The sequence below is a fragment of the Mesitornis unicolor genome, unplaced genomic scaffold (genome assembly GCF_000695765.1).
Source record: "Mesitornis unicolor isolate BGI_N332 unplaced genomic scaffold, ASM69576v1 scaffold14482, whole genome shotgun sequence".
In the NCBI taxonomy this organism is placed as follows: domain Eukaryota; kingdom Metazoa; phylum Chordata; class Aves; order Mesitornithiformes; family Mesitornithidae; genus Mesitornis; species Mesitornis unicolor.
In genome coordinates this window covers 1,346-28,788 of record NW_010169937.1, presented here as the reverse complement: position 1 = coordinate 28,788, position 27,443 = coordinate 1,346, and the positions used below count along the sequence as shown (strand labels likewise).

Here is a 27,443-nt window from a genome sequence, read left to right as displayed (position 1 = left end):
ATGGAGGAGTCTGGAAGCTTTGCAGCGTCACGTTCAAGACGTGAGAAGAAGTCCAGAAGAGGCCAGCAAGAAGCACTGGAACGTCTGAAAAAAGCCAAAGCTGGTGAAAAAATTAAATATGAGGTGAAAATTCTCCATCTTTTTATTTTTAATAAAAAGCAAATGTGAGCTGAGATGTTTTAACTACCCTTTATATGTATCTAAAAGTTCTGGGAAACAAAATCTGCCTTTCAGATCAGCTTTTGTTTTTTAACAGTGTATGTTTTTCAGAGTGTAACTATAATTGTTTTGCTGCTTTCTGGTATAATTTACCTGTTTCTTTCCATTTTTGAAACTAAAACAATTTTATTAGCTGCAAGTCAGATATACTTGTTCTTACCTGATAAATATCCCACAGGAAAAGACCAACTTCTAAAATTTAACTGCATATTTAATGTTATGATTGGAAGTACTTTTTTTTTAGCTTTAAATTATTTTAAAATTTAAATGAATTTCAAAACTTTATATGACCAAAATCCATTAATATTCACAGAATCGCAGAAAATTAGGAGTTTAAAGGGACCTTGAAAGATCATCCAGTCCAACCCCCCTGCCAGAGCAGGATCACCTAGACCAGGTCACACAGGAACGCGTCCAGGCGGGTTTTGAATGTCTCCAGAGAGGGAGACTCCACAACCTCTCTGGGCAGCCTGTTCCAGTGCTCTGTCACCCTCACAGTAAAAAAGTTTTTCCTCATGTTCAGGTTGAACCTCCTATGCTCCAGTTTGCTCCCATTGCCCCTTGTCCTGTTTCTAGTGCTTCAGTAGATTTTGAGTTCCAGTATACTGTAATAATTTTAAATATTGATAATTTGTTTTTGTCACTGCCAAAAAAGAAACTTACACTGAATAGATAACTGCACTTACCAGTTGTGAACAATGTAACAGTGCAGGAATTGATGCGTTGCTTGGGAACTGTTATGTGCTTACTGATGACCTATATTAATAAGTAATGGTATAGGAGCTGTTAATCCTCAGTATGCCTTAACTGTAGGTTGAGGAGTTCACAAGTGTTTATGATGAAATAGATGAAGAAGAATACTCCAAGATGGTCAGAGAACGTCAGGATGATGACTGGATTGTTGATGATGGTAAGTTGAGATTCATTTGGAGAGTTGTTTTGATTATAGTGTTACAATTCAATTTGGCTTCATAATGCTCAAGGTTTGAGGTAAGTTATAGTTAGTACATTCTTACAAATTGTTTTAGGAGATAAGAAAAAGATAAATTTTCATATGGAAATAAATATTTTGCATTTTCTCGTAGCAGTGTATTAGGATGGTAATGAAAATACTGTTCCATTAAGAACTTTTTGGAATTTTATTTGCAGTTATCAGTGATACAACTTTAAAAGGTACTGTAATTGATCATTTCTAATTAAACACATGAAAATATATTAGTCTAATAGAAGAAACAGCTGAGAGTGCTGTAGTTTTTAATGCTTTTGCATATGTAACTTTTCACTGTATTAAAGGGGAAAAAGTGTTTAAGTATGTAAAACTTTTGATTATGAGTATATTTAGGAATACCAGAAAACAATTTAAAATGTAAATTTTTAACAATTTGTTTTTCTACAGATGGGGTAGGTTATGTAGAAGATGGAAGGGAAATCTTTGATGAAGATCTGGATGACGATGCTCTTTATTCCAATAAGAAAGGTAGGTTGAACATGGCCACTGTAGAAAGCCTTCCAGTGGCTTTTATAAGGTGCCTAAAACAGGCAGCTTCTTGGCATCAGTACCAGATGAATATGGCCAAAAGGCATGTTACTTGAAGCTCTGTAGTTCTATGTGGATTTTGTTTAGCCCCTGTGATACAGAAGACAGAGGTCCAGAAATTGAGTCTAAATCACTGCTAACCACTTCAGCACTGCTGGGGCAATTTTGCTTACAGTCTTCTGTGAGGTATATATTCAATTCTAGAACAAATGCATCTAGAAATGATCTTAGTTTCCAAAGCCAGTGTCTAAAAAATTCATCATCTCTCTTGCTACTCAAATACTTGCATTAAGGATCTGGGATCAAATGATTTTGCTGACTTTTATGAAGTTGGTGACAAGCTGAGAATTTTTAGTCTGATGTTGAGAATCCAGGGCTAGTGTCAAACTGCTGGTCACTCGTGTTTTTTCTGGAGATGCTTCCATTTAAAGTATCTTGGTCCTTTTTCTGGAGTGTGAACTTGTGTATGCAAAGATCATCTCTGACATGACTGGGAAAGATAGGGTGCTGATGGGGTTTTGCTTTTTTGTGTGTGTCATGCTTTGTGCATGATGGCCATTACAAAGCTGGCAGCAAATGAAAGAGGATTAGACTTCATTTCAGCCAACTGTGTAAAGGTGGAAGAAATAGGCTACTTCAGCTATTTATTCCTTTTAATAACTGAGCACTTAAAAATTGAGCTTTTCTGATGTAAAATTCACAGTTTTTTATTTTTTTTCTTTAGGAAAAGGTGGCAAAACATCTGCAGCTGATAAAAAGAATGTCAAAAAATCTGTGGTGTCAAAGCCGAACACAATTAAGTCTATGTTTATAGCCAGTGCTGGGAAGAAGAACACGGATGTAAGTTTTTACATTTCCTAATTTAAAGATTTCTGACTTGTTTGCGGTGTTTTAGTGGGAGTGGAGTAACGCAAAGGCTCATTTCAGTTTCTTGTGTCTAGCAAGACATAAACTCCTATTACATTTTCTTGTATACGGAGCATTCCTGAAAATGTGTGTTTTGTAAAAACCCTTTAGTCATTTGCCCCTGGTCTTGTGAAGTGGTTTGCACATAAAACTAAGAACTATTTGGCTAATCTGTTATCTTACAGAAAGGTGTGGACCTGTCAAAGGATGATTTACTAGGGGATATTCTTCAAGATCTTAATGCTGAAGTAAGTATATTAATAAAATCTGCTTGAAACACTTTAATCCATTCATTTTTCTTGCCATGGAACATATCAGGAATATCAAGTTCTTCCTAAAACTAGGCAATCTTAAGATTGATTTGTTCCGTAGCACATCCGCTTGGTATATTCTACATATGTATGCGGCCTCCCTGTACTCTCTGCCATGAGGAAATTGCATGGCTGTATTGTTTTGATAAGCCAAAACTACTATGTCCTGTTTAGAGATGGTTTATATTAATGTGGTTTAGAGCCTGTGCTAACGCAGCCTTCTAGGTTTTGATCAGCTTGGAGTGAAACAGAACTTTCCTGCATCTGAATCATGTATACCATATATATGTATTGCCACGCTCCAGCCAGTATACTGTAGGATGTTTCCATCTGGTGTGTTTGGGTTTGGGAGAGGAGCTGAGGGAGGACTGTTTCAGCAGATGACGTAGCCTGAACTTCCATCTGCCTCCTCCTACTTACCACAGTTTGCTACAGAGAACCAGATTAACACTTCCTCTGAGTTAGGAGTGCAAGACAGCTGCTGTAGCAGGGCTGGACTGTCTCAAATTAGTCTATTTCTTGTCATTTATGACTTTTTAGTGAGCTAACTCATGGGCTGATCCTGCCCCTTAGCAGGTTTTCTTAAAACTGAAAGGATTGCTCATGTGTAGATGGTGAAACTGCTGTAGTGGTGAGTTGCTGAATTGAAATATGTTGTATCATAATAGGCATAATGTCTTTTTACAGAGCAAAATAGGAGTATAGATGTTCCAGTGTAGAGTTGTTCTCTTGGTTTTGTGTGCTTATTATTTTACTCCTCCCTATGACATCTGATTGAGAGTTATAATATCTTAGACTGTCAAAAACCCTCAAGTCATTAAGCAAATGCATTTTTATGCTGTCAAATACTAGGGAGCATTGGTTAGGGAAAATAATGCTAATAATTCCACTTTGGCTTCTATTTACTTAAATGGTAGTTACCTGTTGGGTTTTTTTCAGTTTTGTTGCTTGTTCTTTAAATTTTCTGTTGTTATTAGCTGTTGGTAAGGATGAGTATAAAATATCTGTGCATGTAAATAAATGAAAATGGGTTTGCCTCTAGTATGACAGTGCTGAAAGAGCACTTCTGCCTTTCTTAAGGCGTGTGTGCTCAGCAGTACTGTTTCAGCAGACGTGAAGAACATCCCATCAGTTATTCTGATACTTGTGCATTAAAGGCACCATCAGATATTGAAATGCCCACTATTTGAGAAATGTTTCACTTACTGATGACAGTTTTTCTCTTAAACTGTTTACCAAAATAATCTAGATTCTGTCTTCATGGATTGATTGCTCAGATTAACTTTTTCTTTTAACGTGGCTGAGTTGTATATCAGGAATTGTGTTTTCTTGGCAAATGCAAAATACTGGTGGCCTTTCTCTTTGATGGAGAATGTTGCTAACCAAGGGAAAAGAAAACACTAAATGACACCTTCATTTTGTCACTTTCTCATTTCTTTCAATATTCAGAGTGTTCAGATAAGTCCACCACCAATTATAATGCTGAAAAGGAAAAGATCTGCTGGAATACCGCTGAATCCTTTCTCTGTGCAGTCCCAGACTCCAAAGGTAAAGGTAAAAAAAACAACAAAGAAGTTCTTATTGATGTATTTTGTTTGATTTGAATACTGTCGCCTTTTATTTCTCCTTCTAGACATTGCATTTCTCAATAGCTTTCTTAGCAGTGTTACTGTGTAACTTCATGCATGTTTTCTGTCTTCCCCTTCCATGCTAATACATAAACAGATTACAACTCTTTTTGTATCTTTAGTATAGTAGTAGTATATAGCTGTCGCATTTGACAGGTGAAACTTTTTATAATGTTAGGTGCATCACATGAAGGTGAACTTCTGCTTTGTCTCTTTTTTCCTAAGAGTAGGAAAGACCCCTGGGGCAAGGAAAGGATGATGGGAAGTGAAATAAGCAGAAGGAGGAGTATTTGTGTGTGTGGGAAAGGATAAGAAACTCATCTTCTGCTGAAGTGGAAAGCAAATTGAATATTCAATCTATGGATAGAAGTTTACCCTAGTGGAAGATTTTGGAGTGATAGGAGGAAGAGGCTGCTAAGGATGGAAGACTAGCGTTTGCTTAAGAGTTCTGGTAAATGAGAAGGACTTTATAGCTGGAAATACAATGAGAGATTTGGTAAGAGTCTGTAGAGGGCAAATGGAGTAGAGCAGATAAAATCTGATTTGTGAAACCTTGTGTAATAGTGACATCAACTCTTATGTTGAAAATGAGTGGCACTCATTTCAACAGTTGTGTTGGAGCCTAGAAGTAATTGGAAAAGAAAAAAGAGGATATGTAGTAAGAGAGGATCTTTGTCTTTATGGTGCAAAAGAGTGGTCGCCTCTAGTAGGAAACGAGAAGGAAATGAGTTCCCAGACGGGCTGTTCAGATGATAGCTTCTGTGGTCCTAGAAGGAGGAACTGGTGATTTTAGACAGTGAAATGGATGAAGAGGATGAAGGTGCAGCCTTAGATAATAAATGAGCATAAAAAGCAAGATGGCAGTGATGCTTTCTCATTCAGGAGACGAACAGAAATAGAAGAATTAATAAAGTTCATTTGGCTGAGCTAGTAAAACGTGTTTGGTGAAGGTAGATTAAGTTATGTTTGCTTTCTCTTTAAGGTGAGTGAAGGGCTGATTTTGGTGTTGGCCACAGTATTAGTGGTTGTACTGAGATTAAAACCCTAGAAGTGATTGTGTGCAATCACTTCTCTGAGTGATTGTAAGTTCTATGTCTGTAAATAACATCTTTCCCTGAAGATAGAGGTTTTGGACCTCACTGCAGGTTAAGAGCCAGTAGATGCAGAGTCCTGCTGTTGGCCGTGATGGAGGCCACTTGATACACATCTTCCGTAAAAAAAGGTTCTGCACCTGCTGGTGTAGTAGTATCCTGTCTGAAAAACAAACTCTGTGTGTTGCCTCAGACTTTAGACTTGCAGAGCGTGCTGAGATACAGTTTCTTTGTTTTCCTTGCTTTCCTTGTCATGTCTGTAGCATGAAGAAAGCCGATGGAGAAGCGCTCTGTTCTCTAGACTCTTGGTGTCCTGTGGACATCTTGAACTCTTTATCGATATGAGCAGGTGTAAACTGCCATGTTGTGCTTCTCAGGTTTTTCCAGGCTCTGCCCTTGCCTGACGTATGCTGTCACGTACTCAGCTGATGCAGAATTTTTACTTTAGGAATGGAGTAGTGCGACGTGTGAAAAACAGTGAAAATAACCACAAACTTAAGTAAATGTCAACCATGGCTTGTCGTAAACTGCTTTTCAGAATTGCAGTAGAAACACATCACAGCAGAAGTTATACTATAGGTTTTAAAGTTTACTTTTGAAGAGTTAATTGTAGCTGTCATGCTGCAAAGTATGTGGAGCTTTTCCTCTAGCCCTGATTACTAGTTCTGCAAATAGCAAGTTCTAGATTTTTTTCCCCTTTTTTTTCTCTTAAAAGAATTTTTTTCACTCATGGCTAAAATGTCTTTCAGGTAATCACCTCTACATCAAAGAAAGCTCCTGCTCATCTCAGAAACGAAGCTCTTCCTCCAGCTTCACTTCGTCCTAAACATACCAATTACACAGCAAAATCTGTCATAGTCTCTGAAAATGAGGATACTGGCTATGTGCAAAAAGCTACAGAAAATGGGGGAGCAGTGATGACAATAGAAGAAAAAGCTATTGAAGGTATCAAAAAGAAACCAAAACCCAGTTCTTGAACCTCTTTAAATATGGCATATTGATGTTAAAACACTTCTTAGTTTATACTAGTTAGATGCTTAGATAGCTTAAATGTGGTATTTTGTTTATATGTTAATAGTGTATATTGCATTCATGCATATCGTGTGCTATCTGTGCATACTGCTGTCATATACAGTTTGTCATTTTAACGTCTCGAGCCCTTAGTTCTATGTGCAACACTTCCAGATGATGATCAGACAGTGATGGATTTTGATGAGGAGGACTTTGATGAACCTATGGAAGCAGAACATGTGGAAACTGTACCTGAAACAGCTGAAAGCTTGAAGAGAAAAATTGAAAAGAAAGAGGCAGAGCAGCTGGAATCTGAGAAGAAAGAGACATCTGTCTTGTAAGAATCTCTGTTCCTTTTTTTTTTTGTTTCTTCCACCAATAAGCCTTAGATTTATCTTCATATTTGTCTTTGCCAATGGGATAATTGTGATGTGGACAGAATGATGATGATACTATGCAATGATTGGGTTTTTCTTGTAATGACGTTTAAAATTATAATGTTGAACGTGCTGATAGCTACTTAACTGAAGAATACTTGATGTGTTGGGGATTTAGCACAGATTTCAGTACATTGAGGTGCCTCAGTGTGGGTGTTAAACAATGGATTTTGATGCCAGTAACATCAACAAAAATGAGGAATTGCTCATGATGCTTACGCTAAGCAACTATGAAGGTATTTCAAAACATTTGTTGTAGTTAAAAGTATAGTTGCTGAAAGGAATTGCCCTTGGTGACCAGCTATGTCTTTGGAAAAAGGAAAAAAGGGGAGTTCTCCCCATTGTTATTGTTTGGAAGAATCTTGAATCATATCTTTGCATAACTTGAAACTGTAAAATATTTGAATGATCAAAAAGACTTACACAATTAATGACTGAAAAAGTAGTCTTGTTGAAATAATCTGTTGTTCCCAGTGAGCAACTTGTACAGAAAGATGGATATATTTGTTTTGTGAAGGCTTGAATGACCAAGGCTGTGAAATACCATGTGAGTGACTTTTAAAGCCTGTGTGTTGTGTACTGAGAACTGTACTTGTATGTAGGTTTCTCTCTTTTTGACACTACATCCTTTTCAGAAGAAATATGAGAATATCCAGATGTTGGGAATTTTGCTTGGTAGTGGAAAGAGCAACAAAAGGCCTGAGAACATAAGGCTGAAAAAATGTGAAACGGTTGTTATAGCAAAGGCACGACTTTACTTCTTGTTTCTTTCTTCTTCTGCAAAACCTGCAGAAGTTGTTCTCTCCCAGATATCTCATGTTGGGACAGGATTGATGAGGACGAAGCTGATCTCGTAGTGGCAGAAGTTCAGCTGGACCCCAGTCTCCTCCCACTTGTGAATGGGGAGAATGATGATCAAGTCTTAAGATTTTATTGGCTGGATGCTTATGAAGATCAGTACAGTCAGCCAGGTAACTGTTCAGCTGAAGGCAGAAAATGCCATTCTGATTCTTTTTATGTAACTGGGTTTTTCGGATTTACCCAAGTTATGTCTCTCTGTGCTCTGACTTGCACGTTGATCTCTTTGTTTTTCTGCACCTCTGTCCTCAGCGCAGGGCTCTGTGACTGGGCAAAGTCAGAATGTTGTCTCTTGGTCTAGTGTAGTAGTAGGGAGGTAAAAAGGGAGCCACTAGCACTTATGTTAGTGCCCCTTTGGCCGCCTTAAAACCCTGTGCACTCCAGGAATAAGCTGATACTGTTAATTTGTTAGTTGGTGTTGCAACAATTGAGCGTGCTTTCTTCTTGTTTCTGGAAATGTGCTTAAAATTCTGGTGGTTTATTAGAAAGCCTGTTCAATAGCAGTTGCATGATTTTATACGAAGGGAAGGTATGCCTATCAAGGGAGGAAGGTGGCCTTAAAAATATGTGCTCTGTCTGGATCCCTTTATTCAGACTGTCTAAATCTTGAACATTGTCTCCGGATTAACATCCTTAAGATACTTTGTGCAGTTGAGTGTGATTCCTGGCTCTCATCATCTTCAAAACTGCGGCTTTCTTGTCTCAGCCCTGACAAAAGAAGTTGTGTTCACATCTGTTCTAAGCACTTCCCACCCGTCCTCTCATTTCATCAGCAGCTTTAGGATCTTGGGTTTCTAATTTGTGCTTCATGTAGGTTTACTGGAAGGTTCTTCCATGTGTTGTTGAAGGTTCTTTGGGTTGATGTTGTAAGCACTGAGTCAGATACGTTTCTCTGTTACACCTTTTGTTGTGAGTTAGGATGCCAAACTTCCATATGAGACTGTGCTGGGCTGAACAAGTTGGTGATTGGTAATAATCACAGATATCTTGATGAAATCAATGGCTCTAATACAAAATTGCTACTTTTAAAGACCCCGCTATTGTTCTTTTTCTTTATTTTTTGTCTTCGAAGTCAGTGGTTGCTGAATGGAACATAATTATGAAAGGATTTCTGTTCCTCGCATGCAAGGAGGGTTCTTTTCTCATTATGACTTTTTCAGGATTGAATAATAAAGACTGCACCTGTTTTCAATTAGGAGTGTAGAAGGGAAAATTTCGGTACTGCTTTTTGTTTAACATGTTCGTGATCTTTGTTTATGCCTCATTTGCTGTGATGTCAAATGCATTGCCTGAAGAGTAAATACTATAGCATAATCATAAGACTCTTTCAAACTTAATGATTTTTGGAGGCTTACGTTTCATAACTCCCTTTACTGTCTTAGACAGAGAACTTGAGAATTGTAATCCTATTAACATTTTAAAGAAATAACGACTAAAAATTGCCCTTTCTTTCTCCTCTGCAAGACATTTTCCCTGTCTCTTGACTTTGCTTGTGTTTGGTGCATTGGTGACATGATCTTTCTTTTCACAGACTTTGTGTTTTGAAAGCTTTTCTCCTGTTTCTTCTTTCTTTCTTCTTCAGGTAATCAGGCTTATCCTGATAACTCTTCTCTCATTTCTTGGTTTTACATATGAAATGTCTCTGAAAACTCTGAAGTTTGCCCTGCTTTCATTAGGGGGAGTGGTGGTAGTATGTGGGTGGGTGTTGGCCTAAGTGACCTTCAGAGGTTCCTTCCATCCTAAATTACTCTGATTCTGTGACATCTGTGGGTTAAGACCACTTGTTTGTCAATGCTAGAGTTGATTGGAGTTTATCTTTGCAACCCAGGCAGCCTTTTACCCTGTTTTTGACTGGCTCATGTGTCCCTTTTCCTACCTCACCTGCTTATGTGTATGCCCTGACAGGTTAACTTCTCCGTGCTCTTAATATTGCCAGCTATTCAAGCAAGCAGCTCCTGTTTTGTGGTCTCCCATAGTTTCATCTTTCTTTATGACACAAACCTGAGGTTTTTTTATCCCTTTTTAATAAAAAAAATAAAATTGCTGGGGGCAAGAACTTCATCTTCTCTGTCACTTAGATCTGCAATTTGAGCTCTTTCTAGATCCTTTTGTTCACACAGTCTAAATCTTGAAGATTGCCTCTGTGTTAAAATCTCAGAGATACTTTGTGCAGCTGAAGCTTGTATCCTTGCTCTCATCATCTTCAAGACCGCAGCATTCTCTTCTCTGTCCTTGACGAAAGTAGTCTTGTTCACATCTATTCCAAGCACTTAAGGAACCGTTTTTCTTAGCCTGTCACTAACTCTGTCATCCGTCTTAGTGCATCTTCACTGATTTATCTTTGGTCTAATGGAGTAAGAAAGGTGCCTTACATCTGATAGAACGCATGGCAAAGATTAATCATAACTCTTAACCAGGAACTTGTTTGTGCACTGCCAGACCAAGGAGAAATCCGGGCTTCAGAATCTTCCTTACATGAAGGACAGCTGAGACAGTCTCAGCTCTGATATTTCTAATTTCATTAATAGTAGTGTACTATAGAGAGAGTGTCTTTCATGTAATTAAATTCCAAATCATTTGAAAGGAACTCAGGTGAAACCAGGTTTTTGAGTTGTACTTGGATGTTGATTTTACATGTAATTCACAAGCTGGATGTGAAAGTCAGCCAGCCTTGTTCTGTGTTATTTCAAAGTCTAACATCACTTAATTAGCAGTTTGCAGCATCTTGTGCTAATGCCACATTCTCCGTGGCTCAGAGGTGTGCACGTACAGTAATGATGTGGTCCACAGTGGAGTAAGCTGTGGCAGTCCTGCTGCATATAGGATTTCTGAACGTCTACCCTGGTTACAGCTGCTGTCTGAGCATCCAGGATTTCTTGTGATGTCAGACATCTCTCGCTGTTATCATTTATTAAAAATAGTCGGTTGAAAATTTTTTTACAGTCATCCAGTTGTCTTCAGAATGTATTTCTGCAGGTTTTATTGGTAGTCTTGATCTCTCGGTCCTACAGTGTAGGCAGAATGGGTTAATTGTACTGGTCTAGCTGAAGAGTGAAAAATTGCAGATGATTTGTTTCAGGAGTGATTGACAGCACAGGCATTCTGATTATCTTCAGCTTCCACTGACTTCTCTCTCCTTCCTGCCTCTCCCCATGAATTATCCAGCTAATGTAGGCAGAAATGGAATTTTGAGACTGGCTGTGTGATGCCATTTTGAATTTCATACATCCAGGTGTTGTTACTATAGTGATGGAGGTAGGAGCATGAAGAACTGTACAGCTTTCCATTTGTAAAGCTGGAATTTAAAATGGTTTGGAATGTGCTGATACGTCGGAAAGATTTGTTGTTCAAGGATCTGAACCAGAAATGGTTGTGTTTCTATGTAACGATACATAAAAAGCTGCTTTAAGCAACATAAAGAATGATTAATTTTAAAATTTCATACTGAATTCTTTGCTCTGCCCTTCTTCCTTAGGTGTGGTATTTTTGTTTGGCAAAGTTTGGATTGAATCTGCAAACACTTATGTCAGCTGCTGCGTGACAGTGAAAAATATTGAGAGAACTGTTTATTTACTGCCACGTGAAACAGTAAGTATGTCTTTTTAAGCGTGTCAAACATAAGTACCTTTCATTCTGCTTATGGCAGGTTATGAGTTCTAGTGGTGCGTTTATGGGAACTGTTGAAGCCAGCGTTGTCTGATGTAGGTGCTAAAGTTAAGTACAACATACACACGGTATATCGCATGTGAGATGCAGAGTAGAGCATTGGTGCTTCCCCTCGACCCTAATTAGCAGCTACAGGGGAATTGTTCGACTTTAGACTTGCTGCTTAGGAAATAAACTTGTCTTGAAGTATTATTAGGAAACTTAGTGCTTTTTTAAACATTGTTTCAAATAATATTTTTTAAATTTGGATTTTCTTGGCTGATTGCATTGTAGTTTTTGCTTAAAGAAGAGATATGTTATTTATAGTAACAAAGCAGAATACAACTTACTGGTTGTGTCTGCTGGCATTCTTTGTTAATTTGTAAAACCTGACTTCTGTTTTTGAGGAAATTGACCCATCTACTGGCAAAGAGACAGAGACTCCGGTAACTATAATGAGTGTGTTCAAGGAATTTAATGACTGCGTTTCACCAAAGTATAAGATCATGAAGTTCAAATCCAAGGTTTGTCTGCAAACATCCTATTCGGTCATTTTCTGTTGTTCTTGTTTGCAAGCTGGGAAGTCTGTAGAAACACTGTCCAGTGGGGGAGGTTATGCTGAAATGCAAATAAGTAACATGTGTCAGTGTACCTGCTTGTAAAAGCCATCCCAGTGTCTTCCCAAGTATCCATGCTCCTTTAAGAACAGTATATCTGTAATATGATTGTTCCACCAGAAGTTTAAACATACTGCTTTTGAAAAATACTCTATCATTAGTGTTCTTTAAAACTTGGTTGAATGTCAGGCTGTCTTTCTTGCTTGCCGAGTTATTTTTGTGAATACAGAACAGATAGAAGTTCTGATACCTAAAGCCTGCGTAACAGCTCATGGTGTCATTTTAAAATGGAAGACTGTGTTGTCCAGCAGATAGGTCAGTGCACTGGGATTAGACTGTCTTTGCATTTGGCCAGGTGTTGTATTGAGCTTTATCTGTTGGCTTGCTTCATCCTTCTTCTCACCTTTGCAGATTTATCCTTTTAGAATGGGTGCTGTTGGGAGCACGGATTGTCATAGTGCATTTATACTGGAGGTAGCAAGTTGTGAGGACTGTCATATAGTCTTGAAAATTAAGCTGTTCTGTGCTTACTGTCCTCATAGAATCACGGTTTGGGTTGGAAATGACTATAAAGATCATCTGGTCCAACCCCCCTGCCATGGGCAGGGACACCTCCCACCAGACCAGGTTGCCCAAAGCCCTGTCCAACCTGGCCTTGAACACTTACAGGGAGGGGGCATCCACAACTTCCCTGGGCAACCTGTGCCAGTTATGGGCAATAGACTTACAGTGTTATTTTTGTGTCTTCCGTTGGCTCAACAAATCATTAAAAGAACGTTGGAAAAGCAAAATGTTGCTATAATGGAAAATTTTCACATACAGTAATATAACACTTGTCATAACTCTGCAGGAAAAGAGCTGATATTGCTAATACTGTTGCAGATTTGGACTGAATTAGTTTGCTAGGGTGAGAAACCTTTCTTTTTCATTTACATGGAATATTTGTCTTTTGACAGTGGGAGGAAGGAGTCTGAGTTGGGGAAAGGTGCCTAACATCCAAGTTAGAGGAAAGACAAGTTAGGAGTGAAGTGCTCAGCAACTTTTCCATTTCCTGAAGTAAGATGTCATTCATGGAGCAAAGCTGGCTTTCATTATAACTACCGGGTGGTGTGGAGTTGTAACTTTTCCCAGGCTGGCAGTCTTGCGACTTCACAGGATGTGTTCCTGAATAGTTGATCAGGAAATGGGATAGCAAGTAAAAAAGCAGGAAGAATGGAATTTAACAGTATGTAAATGAGGGGAAAGTTAAAAACAAGTTCATACAGTAATTCAGGTTGGAAAGACCCTCATGAGGTCATCTCATTTAAAGCCAAAGTACTTCAGAAAGTTTAAGCCGTTGAAGTGAAAATGTGAGCAGTGTTTCTCAAATGGCAAATTTGTGCAAGAAATTATGTCTCTTTGTCACATGTAGCATTATTTACACCATCCAGGGAAAATGCATGCCTCATTAGAGTTTTGTAAAACTTTTACTTGTTTGTTCTTGCTTATTTTCGCTTTCAAAATTCTGATGCAAATTTAGCTTTTTTTGGTTTCATCAGTGTTATTTCTCTTGTATATTGGATTATAACTTAGTCATTAACTATGGGTTTCAAAAAGGAAGGACTTCAACAGTAGGTAAAAACTAAGTTTGTAATACCTCACTGTTCAAAGACCCTTCAGCAACAAGGGAGGAAACTCAGGGCAAATAAAGTCTTCATAAAAAGAAGATACAAACACTTGTACTCCAGAAAAGGAAGGATGGGGAAAGGCCTTTGAAAAGATGCAGAACTACTAACAGAGTCTTAGGAAACCTTCACCTCTACCATGGTGTGCTAAGGAAGAATAGCATGAGTGAGGTAATGGAGTAATATAGTTAAACCTTCAAAGATGGCTTTTAAAAATCAAGGTATACCATATGCAGGAAGTACTTGAACTATTAGTTCAAAGCTTGTCAAATTTTTACTGCGTTTGCACAGAGCTTGGGAGGAAAGGCCCAGCTGTGTTGTGCAGACACATGAGGATGAGTGTGTCTGGGATCCTTGGGTGTCACATGGGAGTGATCCCTACCAGTAATAGGGAAGCAGCAGCACTAAGGCACTGCTCAGATCTTACCTAAAATATTTATAACAGTTGAGCACCCTGATGAGGAAAGATTGACTCAAGTGACAACAGGTACAAAAGATGGTAAATAGAAGGATGAGAGGAAAGGAGAATCGGTTATACCAGAGATCACTAGGAAAGAACTTTAATGTTTTTTTAACCTAGTAAAGTGAAGAATAATGAGAAGACCTTTTGGCACCCCAAAAACATTGAAAAGGGATGGGCAGCAAGAAAGCAATTTAAAGAACAGTTTTAGCAAAAGAAAAAATTTAGAAATTTTAATTCATGAATAAATAAGGCAGGAGAGTTGGGATGCAGAGAAGCTCTGGAATAACCTACCAGAAGTGTTCCTAAACTCTTCTAAAAGAATTCAAATTCTGTTTGAATTTAACAGATGATTCAGTAAACTGATTTTTACTAGCATGATGAAAAGCTGTCTGTCTTTATTTTGCTGGCATAGTTTTCTGCTGATTTTTGATAGTTACAGCCTCCTGGAAGGGTTTAATGAGAACTGGAGCTAGCAAGGAGGGTCTGGCACTAGTAATATGGGGGACAGGAGAAAAGGTAAGACTGGAGAGCAGGGTTGTTGGTGGGACCTGTGTGGGACTATTCCAGGGAAGTATTAGAGTAACGCAGCTATTCTAGCTTAACACAAAAATGACTGTGAGGAAGTGGCACCAAATCTTGCCAGACTTACATCTCTGCAGCGGAGGATCCTTTTGCTGCCTGCGAGATAATGGTGGAAGCAGCGGGCTTGTCTCGTTACTGCGTTCTCCTTTTCTTTTGTTCCTCTCTGAGAGACCTCAGTTTGCCTGCTTAGATACCTTATTCGTCTGTTTTTCATAAGGTGGCTTCGTCTTTCTTTTCATCGCAGTCATGCCGCCAGAGGTGTAGTGTTGTTACACAGCCTGTATACAGTTACTGCATCAGTGTTTCCATAGGGGCGTGCAGGGCTCCCAAATAGGAATGGTGGTGGCATTCAGCTGAGCGACTGCTCCAAAAAAGTGATCTTCATGCAGCTGTGACTGTGTGTGGCTAAGAGCTAATATGCTTTAGAGGAACTCCTGTGTTTTGTGATGTGCAGCCAGGGTTCCTCTGCTTTCTTCTTAAGGGTTGGTGTTTGAAAGATTTTTAAAAGGCTAATGGCAATATTCTCAGGGCACCCGTGAACAATGTGTCTGTTCATGTTCAAGGTAACACGAAGTCTCAGTTTTGGCATAGTAATGTGAAACTGAGAAGCTCTTACTCTTCATTAGCTGGCAGTCAGAAAGGTTACTAGCATATCTACCATGTGCCAAAGTTGTTTTATTCAGAATACCCAGTTCCGTGGTGATGCGGAGAGAGCCTGTATTTATACACCGAAACAAGTTGTTCCCTGTACATGTGTACGTGTGCATCTTGGCCTTGCCAGCACCAAACTTTGTCCCTGCAAACAGATACACTTCAGCCATATCATTTCCTCCTGCACCTGCTGTTAATTGTAGCTTCAATGGGTTGCACTGCTGCCAAGTTAGCAAGTCTTCACAAATCAATTTGAAAGCAGCCTTACTCCACTTAGGAACTTAGCAGCTAATCACTGCTGCTCATTTCTGCTCTCTGAAGGGCCACTTGAAGGGCAGATTACTCTGCAGCAAAGCATTCATTCACTGCAGTTATGACCAGACGCTTGTGTAATTGAGCTGAGCTCTGTGGAATAACGCAGATGAATCACTGCAGCCTACTATTTTTACACTATGTTCAGCTTGCGTTTGCAGCAAGAACTTGTTTGAAGCCTGAGAAGGATTTTTTAAATTGAAAACAGCAAAAAAAGGGGGGAGTGTCACCAGCAATATGTGCTAAGAGCAGGGCATCACTGTCTGTTGCATTACAGCTGGAATACACTGCTCATGTGAGGTCCTGCTTTGGCTCAACAGTTCAGATCTACATTTGCGTGCTAATTTATAATGGTATTCTGACTTCATAGTGGTGGTCTCATACCAAGTTATGTTACTCCTTTCTGCTTCCCTGTAGCTGTTGATGCCATAGATGTTTCTGGATTTGCCTTCTTCCTATTTATAGCAGGGTGCCGTCTCCTCTCCTACCCCAAGCTTTGCAGCCTTAAAACTGCAGTGTTGTGAGGAGTAAGAAGCTTAACTGCTCATTGTAGTGCTCTAAGGGAGCTATTGCTGATGCTGTTAATTTAAGGGAAAAAAAAGATACCCAGCCACCCAACCCCCAAACCAAATAACTTTGAGTTTACTTAACTGGATGTATTTGTTTATTTCTAAACTTTATTCCAATTTATGGCGACTCTGTTTTTTCTTATTAAACTTACTCTAGTGGTATATTATGCTGACTTTATGTATAATGTGCTGAACTTAGTGCACTGTCCAGTGAAAACAGCTTTCTGATTTAGGGAGCCACTAGCATAGTTATGGCATAACATAATAACAATGATATATGACAGTGGTGCAGATGGCTTGTGCAGTATTGCAGGGCAGTACATACATATTACAGTGTAGAACATGGCATTTCAGCAGGTGCCATAGGGTTGTTGCACAGGATACTGTGATTATTTCAAAAATGAAGGTAGTTATTCTTAGAAACTGACAAGTTGTGCATGCTGTGTTAAAACATTATTGTTCTCGAAGAAAGCAGAAGTGATACTTAACTCTCAGTAAAGTTGTGCTGAACTTGAGACTACTTTAACTGTCTTTGTTAGAGGTACGTAACCAAATGTGACTGCTTTCTAGTAAAACCCAGGTCACTCAAAATTCCAAATGCAATACTGTAACAGAAATGATTCTGTTCTAAGCATGTGATGAAGTGAACATCTGGCAGATGGTTGGGAAATCAGCACTCTTGGGTGCCTCTGAAGTGTTGGTACACTAAAGCATGCATTATAAAAGGAAGAACTGTGCAGTTACAGGGCTACAATCTCATTGGGATCATGGACAAGTGGTAGGATAGGATGTGGTTAAGAAGGACAGGCTGGGATGGTGAGGAGGGGGAGTCCCTTTTACATGACAGAGCAGTGGAAATGCGTGGAGCCCTGCATAAGGATTGCAAAGAGATGGTTAAGAGCTTATGAGTCAGGATTAGAGGGCATACTAATGGAGGTGTCATCGTGGTGGAAAAAGGAAAACCAAAGCCTGTTGGGAGTTGAATCTGGTGAGGGAGGCAAAGAGCACTAGGAAAGGTTTCTATAGGTACAGGAGAACTAGTGGAAAATGTAAGCCTGATGCTGAAGGGGACAGGGAAAGTGGTGACAAATGGCATGGGGAACGCTGAGGTACTCAGTGTCTTCTCTTTGGTCTTTACTGCCTTCAGTAGCCCTTGACCCCAAGAGACCAGAAGGAAAGCCTGAAGCAAAGATGGCTTGTCCTCAGTGGAGAAGAATCGGGTTAGGGAACATTTAAACAAGTTGGACAGGCATAGGTGCATGGAACCTGATGGGTTTCACCTGTGAGCGCAGAGGGAGCTGGGCCGATGTCATTGCAAGGCCACACCTGATTATCTTTGAAAGGTTATGTTGGTCAGAGGAGGTTCCTGAGGACTGGAAGAAAGCAAGTGTCAAAGCTGTCCTCAAGGTGGGCAAGGAGAAAGAGGCTCCAAGGAACTAGAGCCTGGCCAGCCTCACCTCAGGCCCTGGGAAAAGGTGATGGAGCAACCAGTTGTGAAAACAACTGTTTTCCAGACACACAAAGCACAAGAAGGTGAACAACCCCAACTCTCACAGCCTGTCTTCATAGGAGAGGTACTCCAGCCCTTTGGAGCAAGTCCAGCACAGAACCTCAAGGGTAATCACAAGGCCTGGAACATCTGTTGAGTGAGGAGAGGCTGAGAGACCTGGGACTGTTCAGCCTGGAGAAAAGAAGATTCTGGGACTGGTGGTGCAAATCTTATTGTGTGTAAACATCTGATGGGCAGGGGGTAAAGATGGTTCTGGCAGACTCTTCTCACTGGTGCTCAGTAGAGGACAAGAACAATAGGTGCCATTTGAAATGGATGAAATTTATCAGAACATAAACCACTTCTTTACTGTAGGGTCAGGCACTGTCACAGGTTGCCCAGATTGGCTATGGAGTCTCCATCTTTGGGAATATTCAAGACCTAACTGCAGAAGACCAGGAGCAACCTGCTCTGGTTGATCCAGCTCTGAGCAGGCAGCTGCACTAGACAACCTCAGGAAGTGTCTTTCCATCTTAACCATTATATGATTTTGTGGTGGTCTGCAACCGCCAATTCTTATGAGTATGTCTGAAGCCTCTGAGTTTACAGAATGTTTCTGAGTTTCCGTATCTATTAAGCTTGTATGTTTTTTGTTTTGTAATTGTTAGTATACTTGTAAGTCAGTTCTGTAGAAACTCTTTCTTTCGTCTAAGAAAACCTGAAGAGATTAAATACAGGTACTGAAACGTTATCTTTAGATGGTTATAATGTGTTGCAGAATTGGCAATGTATTATCAAGCCCATGATAATAAAGGCTGCCCTTTATTTAATTAGCTTTCTTACTGGATAGAATGAATATTCATTTGGGAGATATTGAAAGAAAAATGTCTTTATTTTATATAGAAAGTGGAAAAATATTATGCTTTTGAGATCCCGGATGTTCCAGCAAAATCTGAATACTTAGAAGTTAAATATTCGGTGAGTATAATTAATCTGATGGAAGACCATAACCTGGTTTCTTACATAATTAAGGATTTTATGATTTAAAACAAATAAATAAATGGCAGGATTTGATCTTTAGTAGCTAGTGGCTGTACCTCTGTTGCAGTATGTAGCTAGTTGCTTAGTGTCTTGTAATCAAAAAAAGAAAAAGGTTCATACCTGAGCTTGTGGCATTCTTTGTTACCATTTGTCTGCTGGTTAGTCCTTAACAAAAGCAGTTCATTACCAGGTAACCTATAACATACTGATTTGCTAGCATTAGCTCTATTTGTGTGAATAAAGCATGAGGGAAAGCAATACTTTCTGCAACTACCTCATTCCTCCTACTTTCTCACCCAATTATAATTTGCTTATTGATTTACAACAATCTATATTCTCTGTTATCCTGCTTTATTTTTTATCACCTTGTCACTGGATGAACTAATCAGCCAGACAACGCTTTAGCTGTACTGGATCAGGGCCCGATGTACTGTAAGACTTTTAAAATTGTTTACTACCTTTACATGCTTTGTTGAGTCCATGTCCAGAACATAGCTGATACATTTGTGTTTGTGGCTCTTGCAAATAGCAGCTGAGTAAGAAATACTTTTGTTGAAGAGCTGCTTTGACCAGCAAAGATGGAAAAGAATTCCCATGGGAACATCAGTAGCTATTCTTCGTTAGCAAAAATATTTGATTTGGTTTCAATGTAAGAAACTCACCAGTCTTGAACCTGTTGGGTCGGTTGCTGAGATAATGCTTTTTTAAACCATTTTTTCATACTAGTTCTAGGTGCAAAAGCAGCATCCCATAGAGATTTGCTTGCTATCTCAATTTTTTCTTTAGCTGTGCAGAAACACGTTATCCAGTCTCTATATGACAGACGAAATCAAAGCTGTAACTCTAATTACGGTTACAACACGAGCAGTTTCTGTATTAAAATGGTCATTGAACAGTGTTGTAGTCTTGGCTGGTGATAATCTTTCTCTCTTACATCCAGTATGGATGAAGAACTTTTGCTTCAGTGCATTTTCACGTTACTGTCCTGATTTTGTTATGCACCTGGCTAAGTCAAGTCAATAGTGTAATTTCTTCAGTTACTCTAAGTTATTATGGGGTAAGGCTTTGCTTGTGGGCAATTACAGTGATTTTGAGTGTTGTGGAGTTTTGTTAAGGTGCTGTCTGAATATAGCGTGTCAACCTCGAAGACTTCTGTGGGGTGAAGTGGCTCACTGCTTTCTATTACTTGTCAGGCTGAATGCCCTCAGCTTCCCCAGGATCTGAAAGGACAAACGTTTTCACACGTATTCGGAACTAACACCTCTAGCCTGGAACTTCTCTTGATGAGCAGGAAGATCAAAGGACCATGCTGGCTGGAAATACAAAATCCACGTATGCTGGTTTCCATGTGAAATACTTTGGTTTCTTGAAAATACATGTAATTATAGATTGGAGGGAGGAGGGAAAATTTAAATTGTACTGATAAATTACAATTTTGTAAATTAACTTTGCAATTTATTTTTGTAACTTCCATTATCCAGTACAAATTGTAACTTATTCCTTTTTTGAGTAAGGGCTAGTTGCACACTGCACAGATGAGATTATAACTGAGTGGCAGTGAGAGGCAACTGTGCAGTGCTTAGTGGCTACTCTTATGTGCACATCCTGAAGCCACATATACTGAGCTAAAGTTAGTTTCCTAGAAATTTATTTCTCTTTCTTCTCTTGATAATTTAAGGTTCATGTTTTTTTTGCAAATGTATCTTTTTAAGAACTAATCACTGTTAGGTGGCTTCTTTTGTTTGTGTGTTAGTTTGGGGTTGTTGTTGGTTTTTTTGTTCTTTTTTTTCCTGGCACTTTGAAAAGTTAGTGGTGTGGAGCTTTTTTACCTTGAAATCCTTTCCACCTCACGAGTGGTGTGCACCACTTATGGGTGGTTATGCCGCCGTATTTTAGCTTGGTCAGAGCCAATTCAGTGTGTGCTATGTATTCCCAAGAACGTCGGGAAGTTGATCATACTGGACAAAAGCTTCATCTATTAGTGCGGTTTCCTTGGGCCACTTAGAATGTAGATGTGACTTTATGAATGCTGACACCAGGAGGATTCTCCTCCACAGCATCTGTTCAGTCGCTGACAAAGCTGATACCAGTAAGGACATTGAGCTGGCATAGACAAGGCTAGTCCCTGAGAGCCAAAAAATGGGTGAGCTCTGATGAGTTTTCCACCAGACATTGGCAAGCAGCAGTGTACTTTCTGGCACTGGTTTTAATGGCATAAGAGTGGTTTTTCATCTCTACTCTTTGCTCATGAATTGACCCTGTATTTCCTTTCTTCACGTGAGAAGAGTTGAGAGCTGTTTTGTTCCTCATATCTGTAGTGACAAATGTTATGGCAATGGTAACTAACAGTTCATGCAGAATCAATTTTTCTTCATGCCGATGTGTTATCTCCCCTTAGACTACCTTGCCTGAGCCCTGGTACTGATTCCAGCCCAGAGTTAAATGGCAAACTAAGGGAACTCTTTTTTTCCCATTCCCTTATCTCCATTACAGCCTTCAAGTTTCAGAGAGTCTGCGTCCTGATACCAGGATTGCTCATTTCAAAACTGTGGCATGCCCACTCTGTTAAAAACTGTCTGTTAAGCTGGCTAGTTCTGTTTATGCAGACTTCTGTAGTTGTTGCACTGGATTTTGTGCCCCAAAGCTGATTTCTGTCTGTGTGTCTAGTTTGCCAGAAGGTTCTTCCTTTCTGGTGTAGCTTCCCTTCTGCACTTCCCATAGAGGGTCTTGGGGATAAGAAGCATACCTGGAAGGTTTAGAATAACTGAGTCTCAGATAATTTGATCAGACTCCTATGGCTTCTCCAAAACCTGTCATCACTATTCTTAATGAAGCTGTCTTTGCTGTTTGAGTATTAGTGCTAGATTGCACCAGAGCTTTTCTAGGGCACCAGTCTCCACACTTGTTAGATGGTGCAGCCCTGTCAGCAAAAAACTGAGCATGTACATCAAATTTATAGGTGTTTATTTATCTATAAGTTATATTCATGTACTACTGTACTAATTTATTATGTACTTAATAAAATAAACACAAAAATAGAAATTAAAAAGGATGAGGTATGTGAAATACCACTTTAAGAAGTATTTATTGTATTTATTAATGGTAAAAGAAATAAAGATTCTTCCCACACCCCAGTGGGTTGTCTTAAACATTCTCTGGGGTTCATCCACCCCACTTGGGAGACCACTGCTCTGTAGAGTGCTAGTTGAAGCTCTGGTTGCTAAGATTCTAGGATCAAAGAAAAAAGGTGTTAAGGAACTGATCACCCGTCTTCCTTTGGATAGATCATCAGTGTTTTATAAATGAAAATATATTTTAGTCAGTTACCTGTTTGCATTTAGAACAAGGAAAAAGAGAGGAGGTAAAATACGTGAGTTTCCAGAGAGGGGCCAAATAATTCCGCAGGGATATCCGGATCTTCCAACAGCTGTCTTCAGAAGGTTAATCCCACAGAAAGGTAACCTCTTCTTCCTTCTAACTATATGTAGTAAATTACCTCAGCAGCATCTTTTGTAAATCTTCACGGTTTTTTTTTTTAAAGCAAGTGAAGAATAACAGACCAAAATATTTGAATGATAATGAGTAGTGAACGTATTTTCCACCTATCCATCCATATGATTTTTTAACTCTTGTACACTTTATGCCTAAATAGCTTTCTGTGGCCTCCCTTGCATTTTAGGATAGCTTATACTACTAGGGTAGGATGGACTCTCTTTATGTCATCCTCCTCTCCTTATTTCCGTAATTATGTTTCTGAAGGACTGTATCTAAATGAATTATCCAGTGCCTTTCAGTCAGTCATATATTCTTGTTCTTTGATCAAAATCCTTTTGATTAGCACTCTGGTTCTCTTTTCTGTAGTGTTTAAGAAATTTCTGTGTAAATCAAAGTTTCACTTGTATTAATCTAATTTTTATGAAACCTTCTCCTTTTGGAATGACTTCAGGATCAGATACTAAGAGGTAGTTTATTAATTTAGGTGGAGTTCTGCTCACTTGGTTTATACCTTTCTCTACTGTGACTCTGTATAAAGCTGTGTGAAGTATTTTTTCGCCTTATACCTGTTCCTAACCTCAATACAAATCTTCCCTTTCTTCTTCGGTGCTAAAGAGCCTTTGGTGTGACTAGGCTTCTGGCTGGAGAGTCGGGGCCCAGGGAGTTACCAAAAATTGGGCAGGATTAGTCTGGACCTTGGACTGCCCCACAGGGGCAAGGTGTTAAAAGGACATGCTCTGTGCGACAGTGCCCTTAGAGAAGCCTTAGCTGTCATTCCCGGAAGAATGAAGGTGGTTTGTGCTGTTTCCTCAGAGCCTTCCAGTCACCCAGTCAGCTGGTGTAAGGTGGAGGCAGTGGCCATGAAGCCTGGTTTGGTGTATGTTGTTAAAGATCTTTCTCCTCCTCCTCCTCTTGTGGTCATGTCTCTCAGCATGAAGACCACTCAGAACCCCAAGACTCACCAGAATGAGGTAAGCAGTCTGCTTTCATTTTGGTCTGGTTTGCCTCTGTTCTTTTCTAAGGCTCAGATGAACTTCACCTGACAAAACGTGTCTAAATACAGTTACTGCTGAATGAACTTGCTGTGCTGCGGGCTTGCCAAATATATTTTTACTGGAATCTCACAAGCATGGGAATTGTGGGTTCAGGGGCCTGTTTGGTCAGAATATTCACTGTGACAGCCGATCTTAGGTATTTTTCTCAAGCCTTCTATTTTGTCTGTTGCACGTAATATTTATAAATGAAATTGTCCCACAACAGCTGTTAATGGATTATTACTATTTTCTTTTAACTAGTCATAGATTCTAGAAAAAATTACTGGGTTTTTCTGCTGATAAAATTAATTTTGAAATATCAGGTTGGCCAAATATTGGATTGGATTCTGCACTTTCCTTATCGGCAAAAAACATTTCCAAGAACAACTTAATAATCCTCGTTAGCAGTGAAGTTTTTACCATTCAAGGCATTTTGTGAAGAATGAAACGAATGGCAGTCTGGTCGTGCCAGCTTTGATGTACTTGGTGGTTCTGGTAACACATCCCATCCAAGCTGCAACAATTTTTGATGAGTGACCAAACTTGTCTGTGGTCTGGTGTTATCATGGAGAAACACAACATCTTTGTGATTCACCAATTCTGGATGCTTCTGTTTGATGGCGTCATTTAATTTCTCCAGCTGACAACAGTACACATCCAGATTAATGGTTTGGTTCCTTGGAAGCAATGCAAAATAGACAATACCTTTGAAATCCCACCAGACTGACAGCATCACCTTCCTTTGGTGAATATCTGCTTTTGAAGTGCTTTGAACTGGTTCATCACACTTGCTCCATGATCTTTTTAGTTCGCTGTTGTAGATGATCCATGTTTCATCTCCTGTTATCATATGTTTCAAAAAGGGATGGTTTTCTTCGTGTTTCAAGAGAGAATCACAAATGTCAATGCATTTATTGGGATTAATTTCTTTGAGCTCATTTGGTACCTCAATATTGAGCTTCTTAACGTATCCAAGTTGTTTTAAATGGTTTTCAGTGCTTGATTTCAGTATTTTAAGATTATCAGCAATCTCTTGTGTCGTTAAACACCAATTGAAGTTGGTCAATGCCTTTATTTGTTGCATAATGAATTTGCAGTTTAAAATGAAGTTAGTTACATTTCAATATGTTTATGTCCTTATGTTAAACAAAAGCACAATTACTTTTTGGCCAACCCAACAGAACTAGAATTTGGTCTAAATCTTATAGCACCTCATATTCTGTTGTGAGATCTTTTCTCAGAAAGGAGGAGAGATGTAGGTGGCCACTCTTGGTTGCGGACTGCAGGCCACAATGTGTAGACATGTTTGGTTTTTAACATTATTCTCCCTAGCTCAGGAAGAGATTTAGTATTCACTAATAGGATAGGATAGGATAGGATAGGATAGTTGTTTCTGGCTAATTGAATATAAGAAAAATCAGGCAGACAAATTTTTCAGCTGGAATTAACTTCAACTCTTGGTGAAGTTAATTTTTTTGAGGGGGGACTGTGAAAAATTCATGGCTTCTAGCCATGAGACACACACTAGGTACCAACAGAACTCTGTTTGCCAAGCTGTTTCTAAAGCCTCTCTGCTTTATCTTATGTTGAGTTTCCCGACAGTCTCTGGGGAGCCAGGATTTCCTGCCAGCAAAGCAAGCAGAAGCACCATTAAAGCAAATAGCTTCTAAACACGAAAACCTCTTGGCTTCTTGGGGGTCTTGACCACTTGCTCAGGAGCAGCCCTTTTAGAGGCAAGGCTTCTGCCTGTCCTGCCCTGCTCACATCTCGCCTGTACTTCATGGGGGATCCTTTAAATTGTGGGGCCTGTTGAGTTTCAGAACAAAATCTGATAAAAGCAGTGTTGTCCGAAATGAATTATTTTTCCTCTCAAATTTCTAAGATTATAATGTAGTTGTAAGTTCTGCTTTATTTTACTTGAGATCACTTGATAACTTTTCTTCTTTTCAACTATTTGTAGTTGGAATTCATTTTAAAAAGATCTTTTGTAGAAACAAGAGAAAAGAGATGAGGCAACTTAAAAAGAAAAAAAAAAAGGAGGGAAGAAATGGGTATTGACAGTAGTCTTGTTTAAGAAGCTGAGTGTTTTGTATCTCCGTGGTATAGATTGTGGCTCTTGCAACTCTGATTCATCAGAAGTTTCCTTTGGATAAGGCTCCTCCTCAGCCTCCTTTTCAGACACACTTCTGTGGTATGTACTTGGCACGGTTTATGAGTAGAAAAATAATTCCTTTGGAGTTTTTATTTTGTTGTTGTGTTTTTAGGGTTGTTTGGGGTTTTTTGTTGTTATGTTTGTGTGTTGGTTTGGGTTTGGTTTTTTGTTTCGTTGTTTGTTGGGGTTTTCTTTTTCTGTGGCAGTAATGGCTTAGAATAGGTAAGTGACGAAGTTTCATTTCCCAAGCAGGCTTTTCTTTTTAGTTTCACTGGTTACTGAAGTTTTATTGGAGACTTTATTAAAAAAATCTTTGTTTGAGATGATGCAAAGTAACTCTGCTCTATACAATTTCCTATAATTTTATTATTTTTAATTAATCATGTGTTCTCTTGGATTACTTCACCAATTATTTCAAACCATTTATTTACTGTCACCTACTTTTCAGTTCAGTTCTTCTGAACAGAAATATAAAAAAGGAAATCATGCTTATTTATGAACAACTTTTCTTAGGGGAAAAAATCTCCTGCAGCAGTGTTGTAGTAAGATCAGCTAAACCTTGAGGTTCAGACCCCAAGTCAGAAGTGATGAAGAGTGTTGAATGCTTGTGAGAGGAAGTTCTTCAGAAGCTGTGGGCCGTAGTTGTTACCTCCAATGATAACCTCAAATATGACTGATTAGAATTGTTTAATGCTTTACTAATTACTCAGTTATCTTAAAGTATTCACATAAGGCTAGCTTTTTAGAGTTGGAGGTTAGTTTTCCTGAGCTTCCTTTTTTTGTGGACGGGTGCTGACAGAGAGCATACTGTTAAGAACATGTATGTAAGAACAAATACAATTTCTTTTGCAGCCGTTTCCAAACCGAATGATTGCATTTTTCCTTACGACTTCAAAGAAGCTATCAAAAAGAAGGTAATTTCTGATTGCAGTGCCTTTTAAAATATGAACTTCATGTTGCTTTGGGTAAGTTGTATAAGGAATTCAAAGGAATGGCATTATTATTTAATTAGTTTTCCACTCTGCAAACCTAAAGCTAAATCCAGGTACCTTTTCTGTGCTGCTTGTAAAAACAGGTTTGTGCTCTGTGTGATTCAGTGCTGCTGCTAGTTGTGCTTGTAAAATAAATGGAGTGTTAGAAAAGAGAGCTGGGAAGGTTTTGCAAAGAGGCTAAAACTGATTCACTTTCATTATACCTGACTATGTACTCATAGTAAATTGGGAGAATTTGTTTCTTCTTTCCTTGGAGAGTAAAGTCTGTCAGAATTTATAAGACATCCTTTCTAAAGGGCTCTTGGAGAGCCGGCAGAATAATAAAGTAACCTGGTTCTGTTCTTCCTCTGTTTCTGTGTGATCTTAAGCCTGTGAGAGAAGGATGCATATAGAGCATTTTTCTGATGTGCTTGGTTCTTAGGAGGCTCTTAAAATATCACCAGACACCTGCGTACAAAAGCAAAATGGAAAAACACCTCTGAGAAAAGCTTTCTGTGTCTATGGGAGTGAGAACAAAAAGCCTGGAATTACAGAAGGAGAGGGAGAACTCTGTGGTGCTTTATTATTGTCTTGTAACTAGGAGGGGAGAGATGTTTCCATTTTAAACTTACTGGGTCATTGAAATCAGGTGCTCTCTTGCTCCTTTTAGAATGCTAAAATAGAAATTGCTGCAACAGAGAGAACACTGCTGGGATTTTTCCTTGTGAAGATTCACAAAATTGACCCAGATGTTGTTGTG

The 27,443-nt window shown here is 39.1% G+C and overlaps 1 protein-coding gene across 1 annotated transcript; it reads left to right on the top strand.

Annotated features, from left to right (window-relative positions):
- Positions 1-27,443, top strand: LOC104535662 (DNA polymerase alpha catalytic subunit-like; the record flags this gene model as incomplete). The annotated part of the gene is made up of 17 exons (XM_010179529.1): positions 1-123; positions 1,033-1,129; positions 1,616-1,696; positions 2,481-2,596; positions 2,848-2,910; positions 4,423-4,521; positions 6,442-6,637; positions 6,878-7,040; positions 7,933-8,111; positions 11,474-11,586; positions 12,051-12,167; positions 18,894-18,968; positions 20,225-20,363; positions 23,340-23,497; positions 25,667-25,751; positions 26,565-26,626; positions 27,354-27,443. Coding segments are annotated over exons 1-17 (1,956 nt in total), but the record flags the coding sequence as incomplete, so codon positions are not given.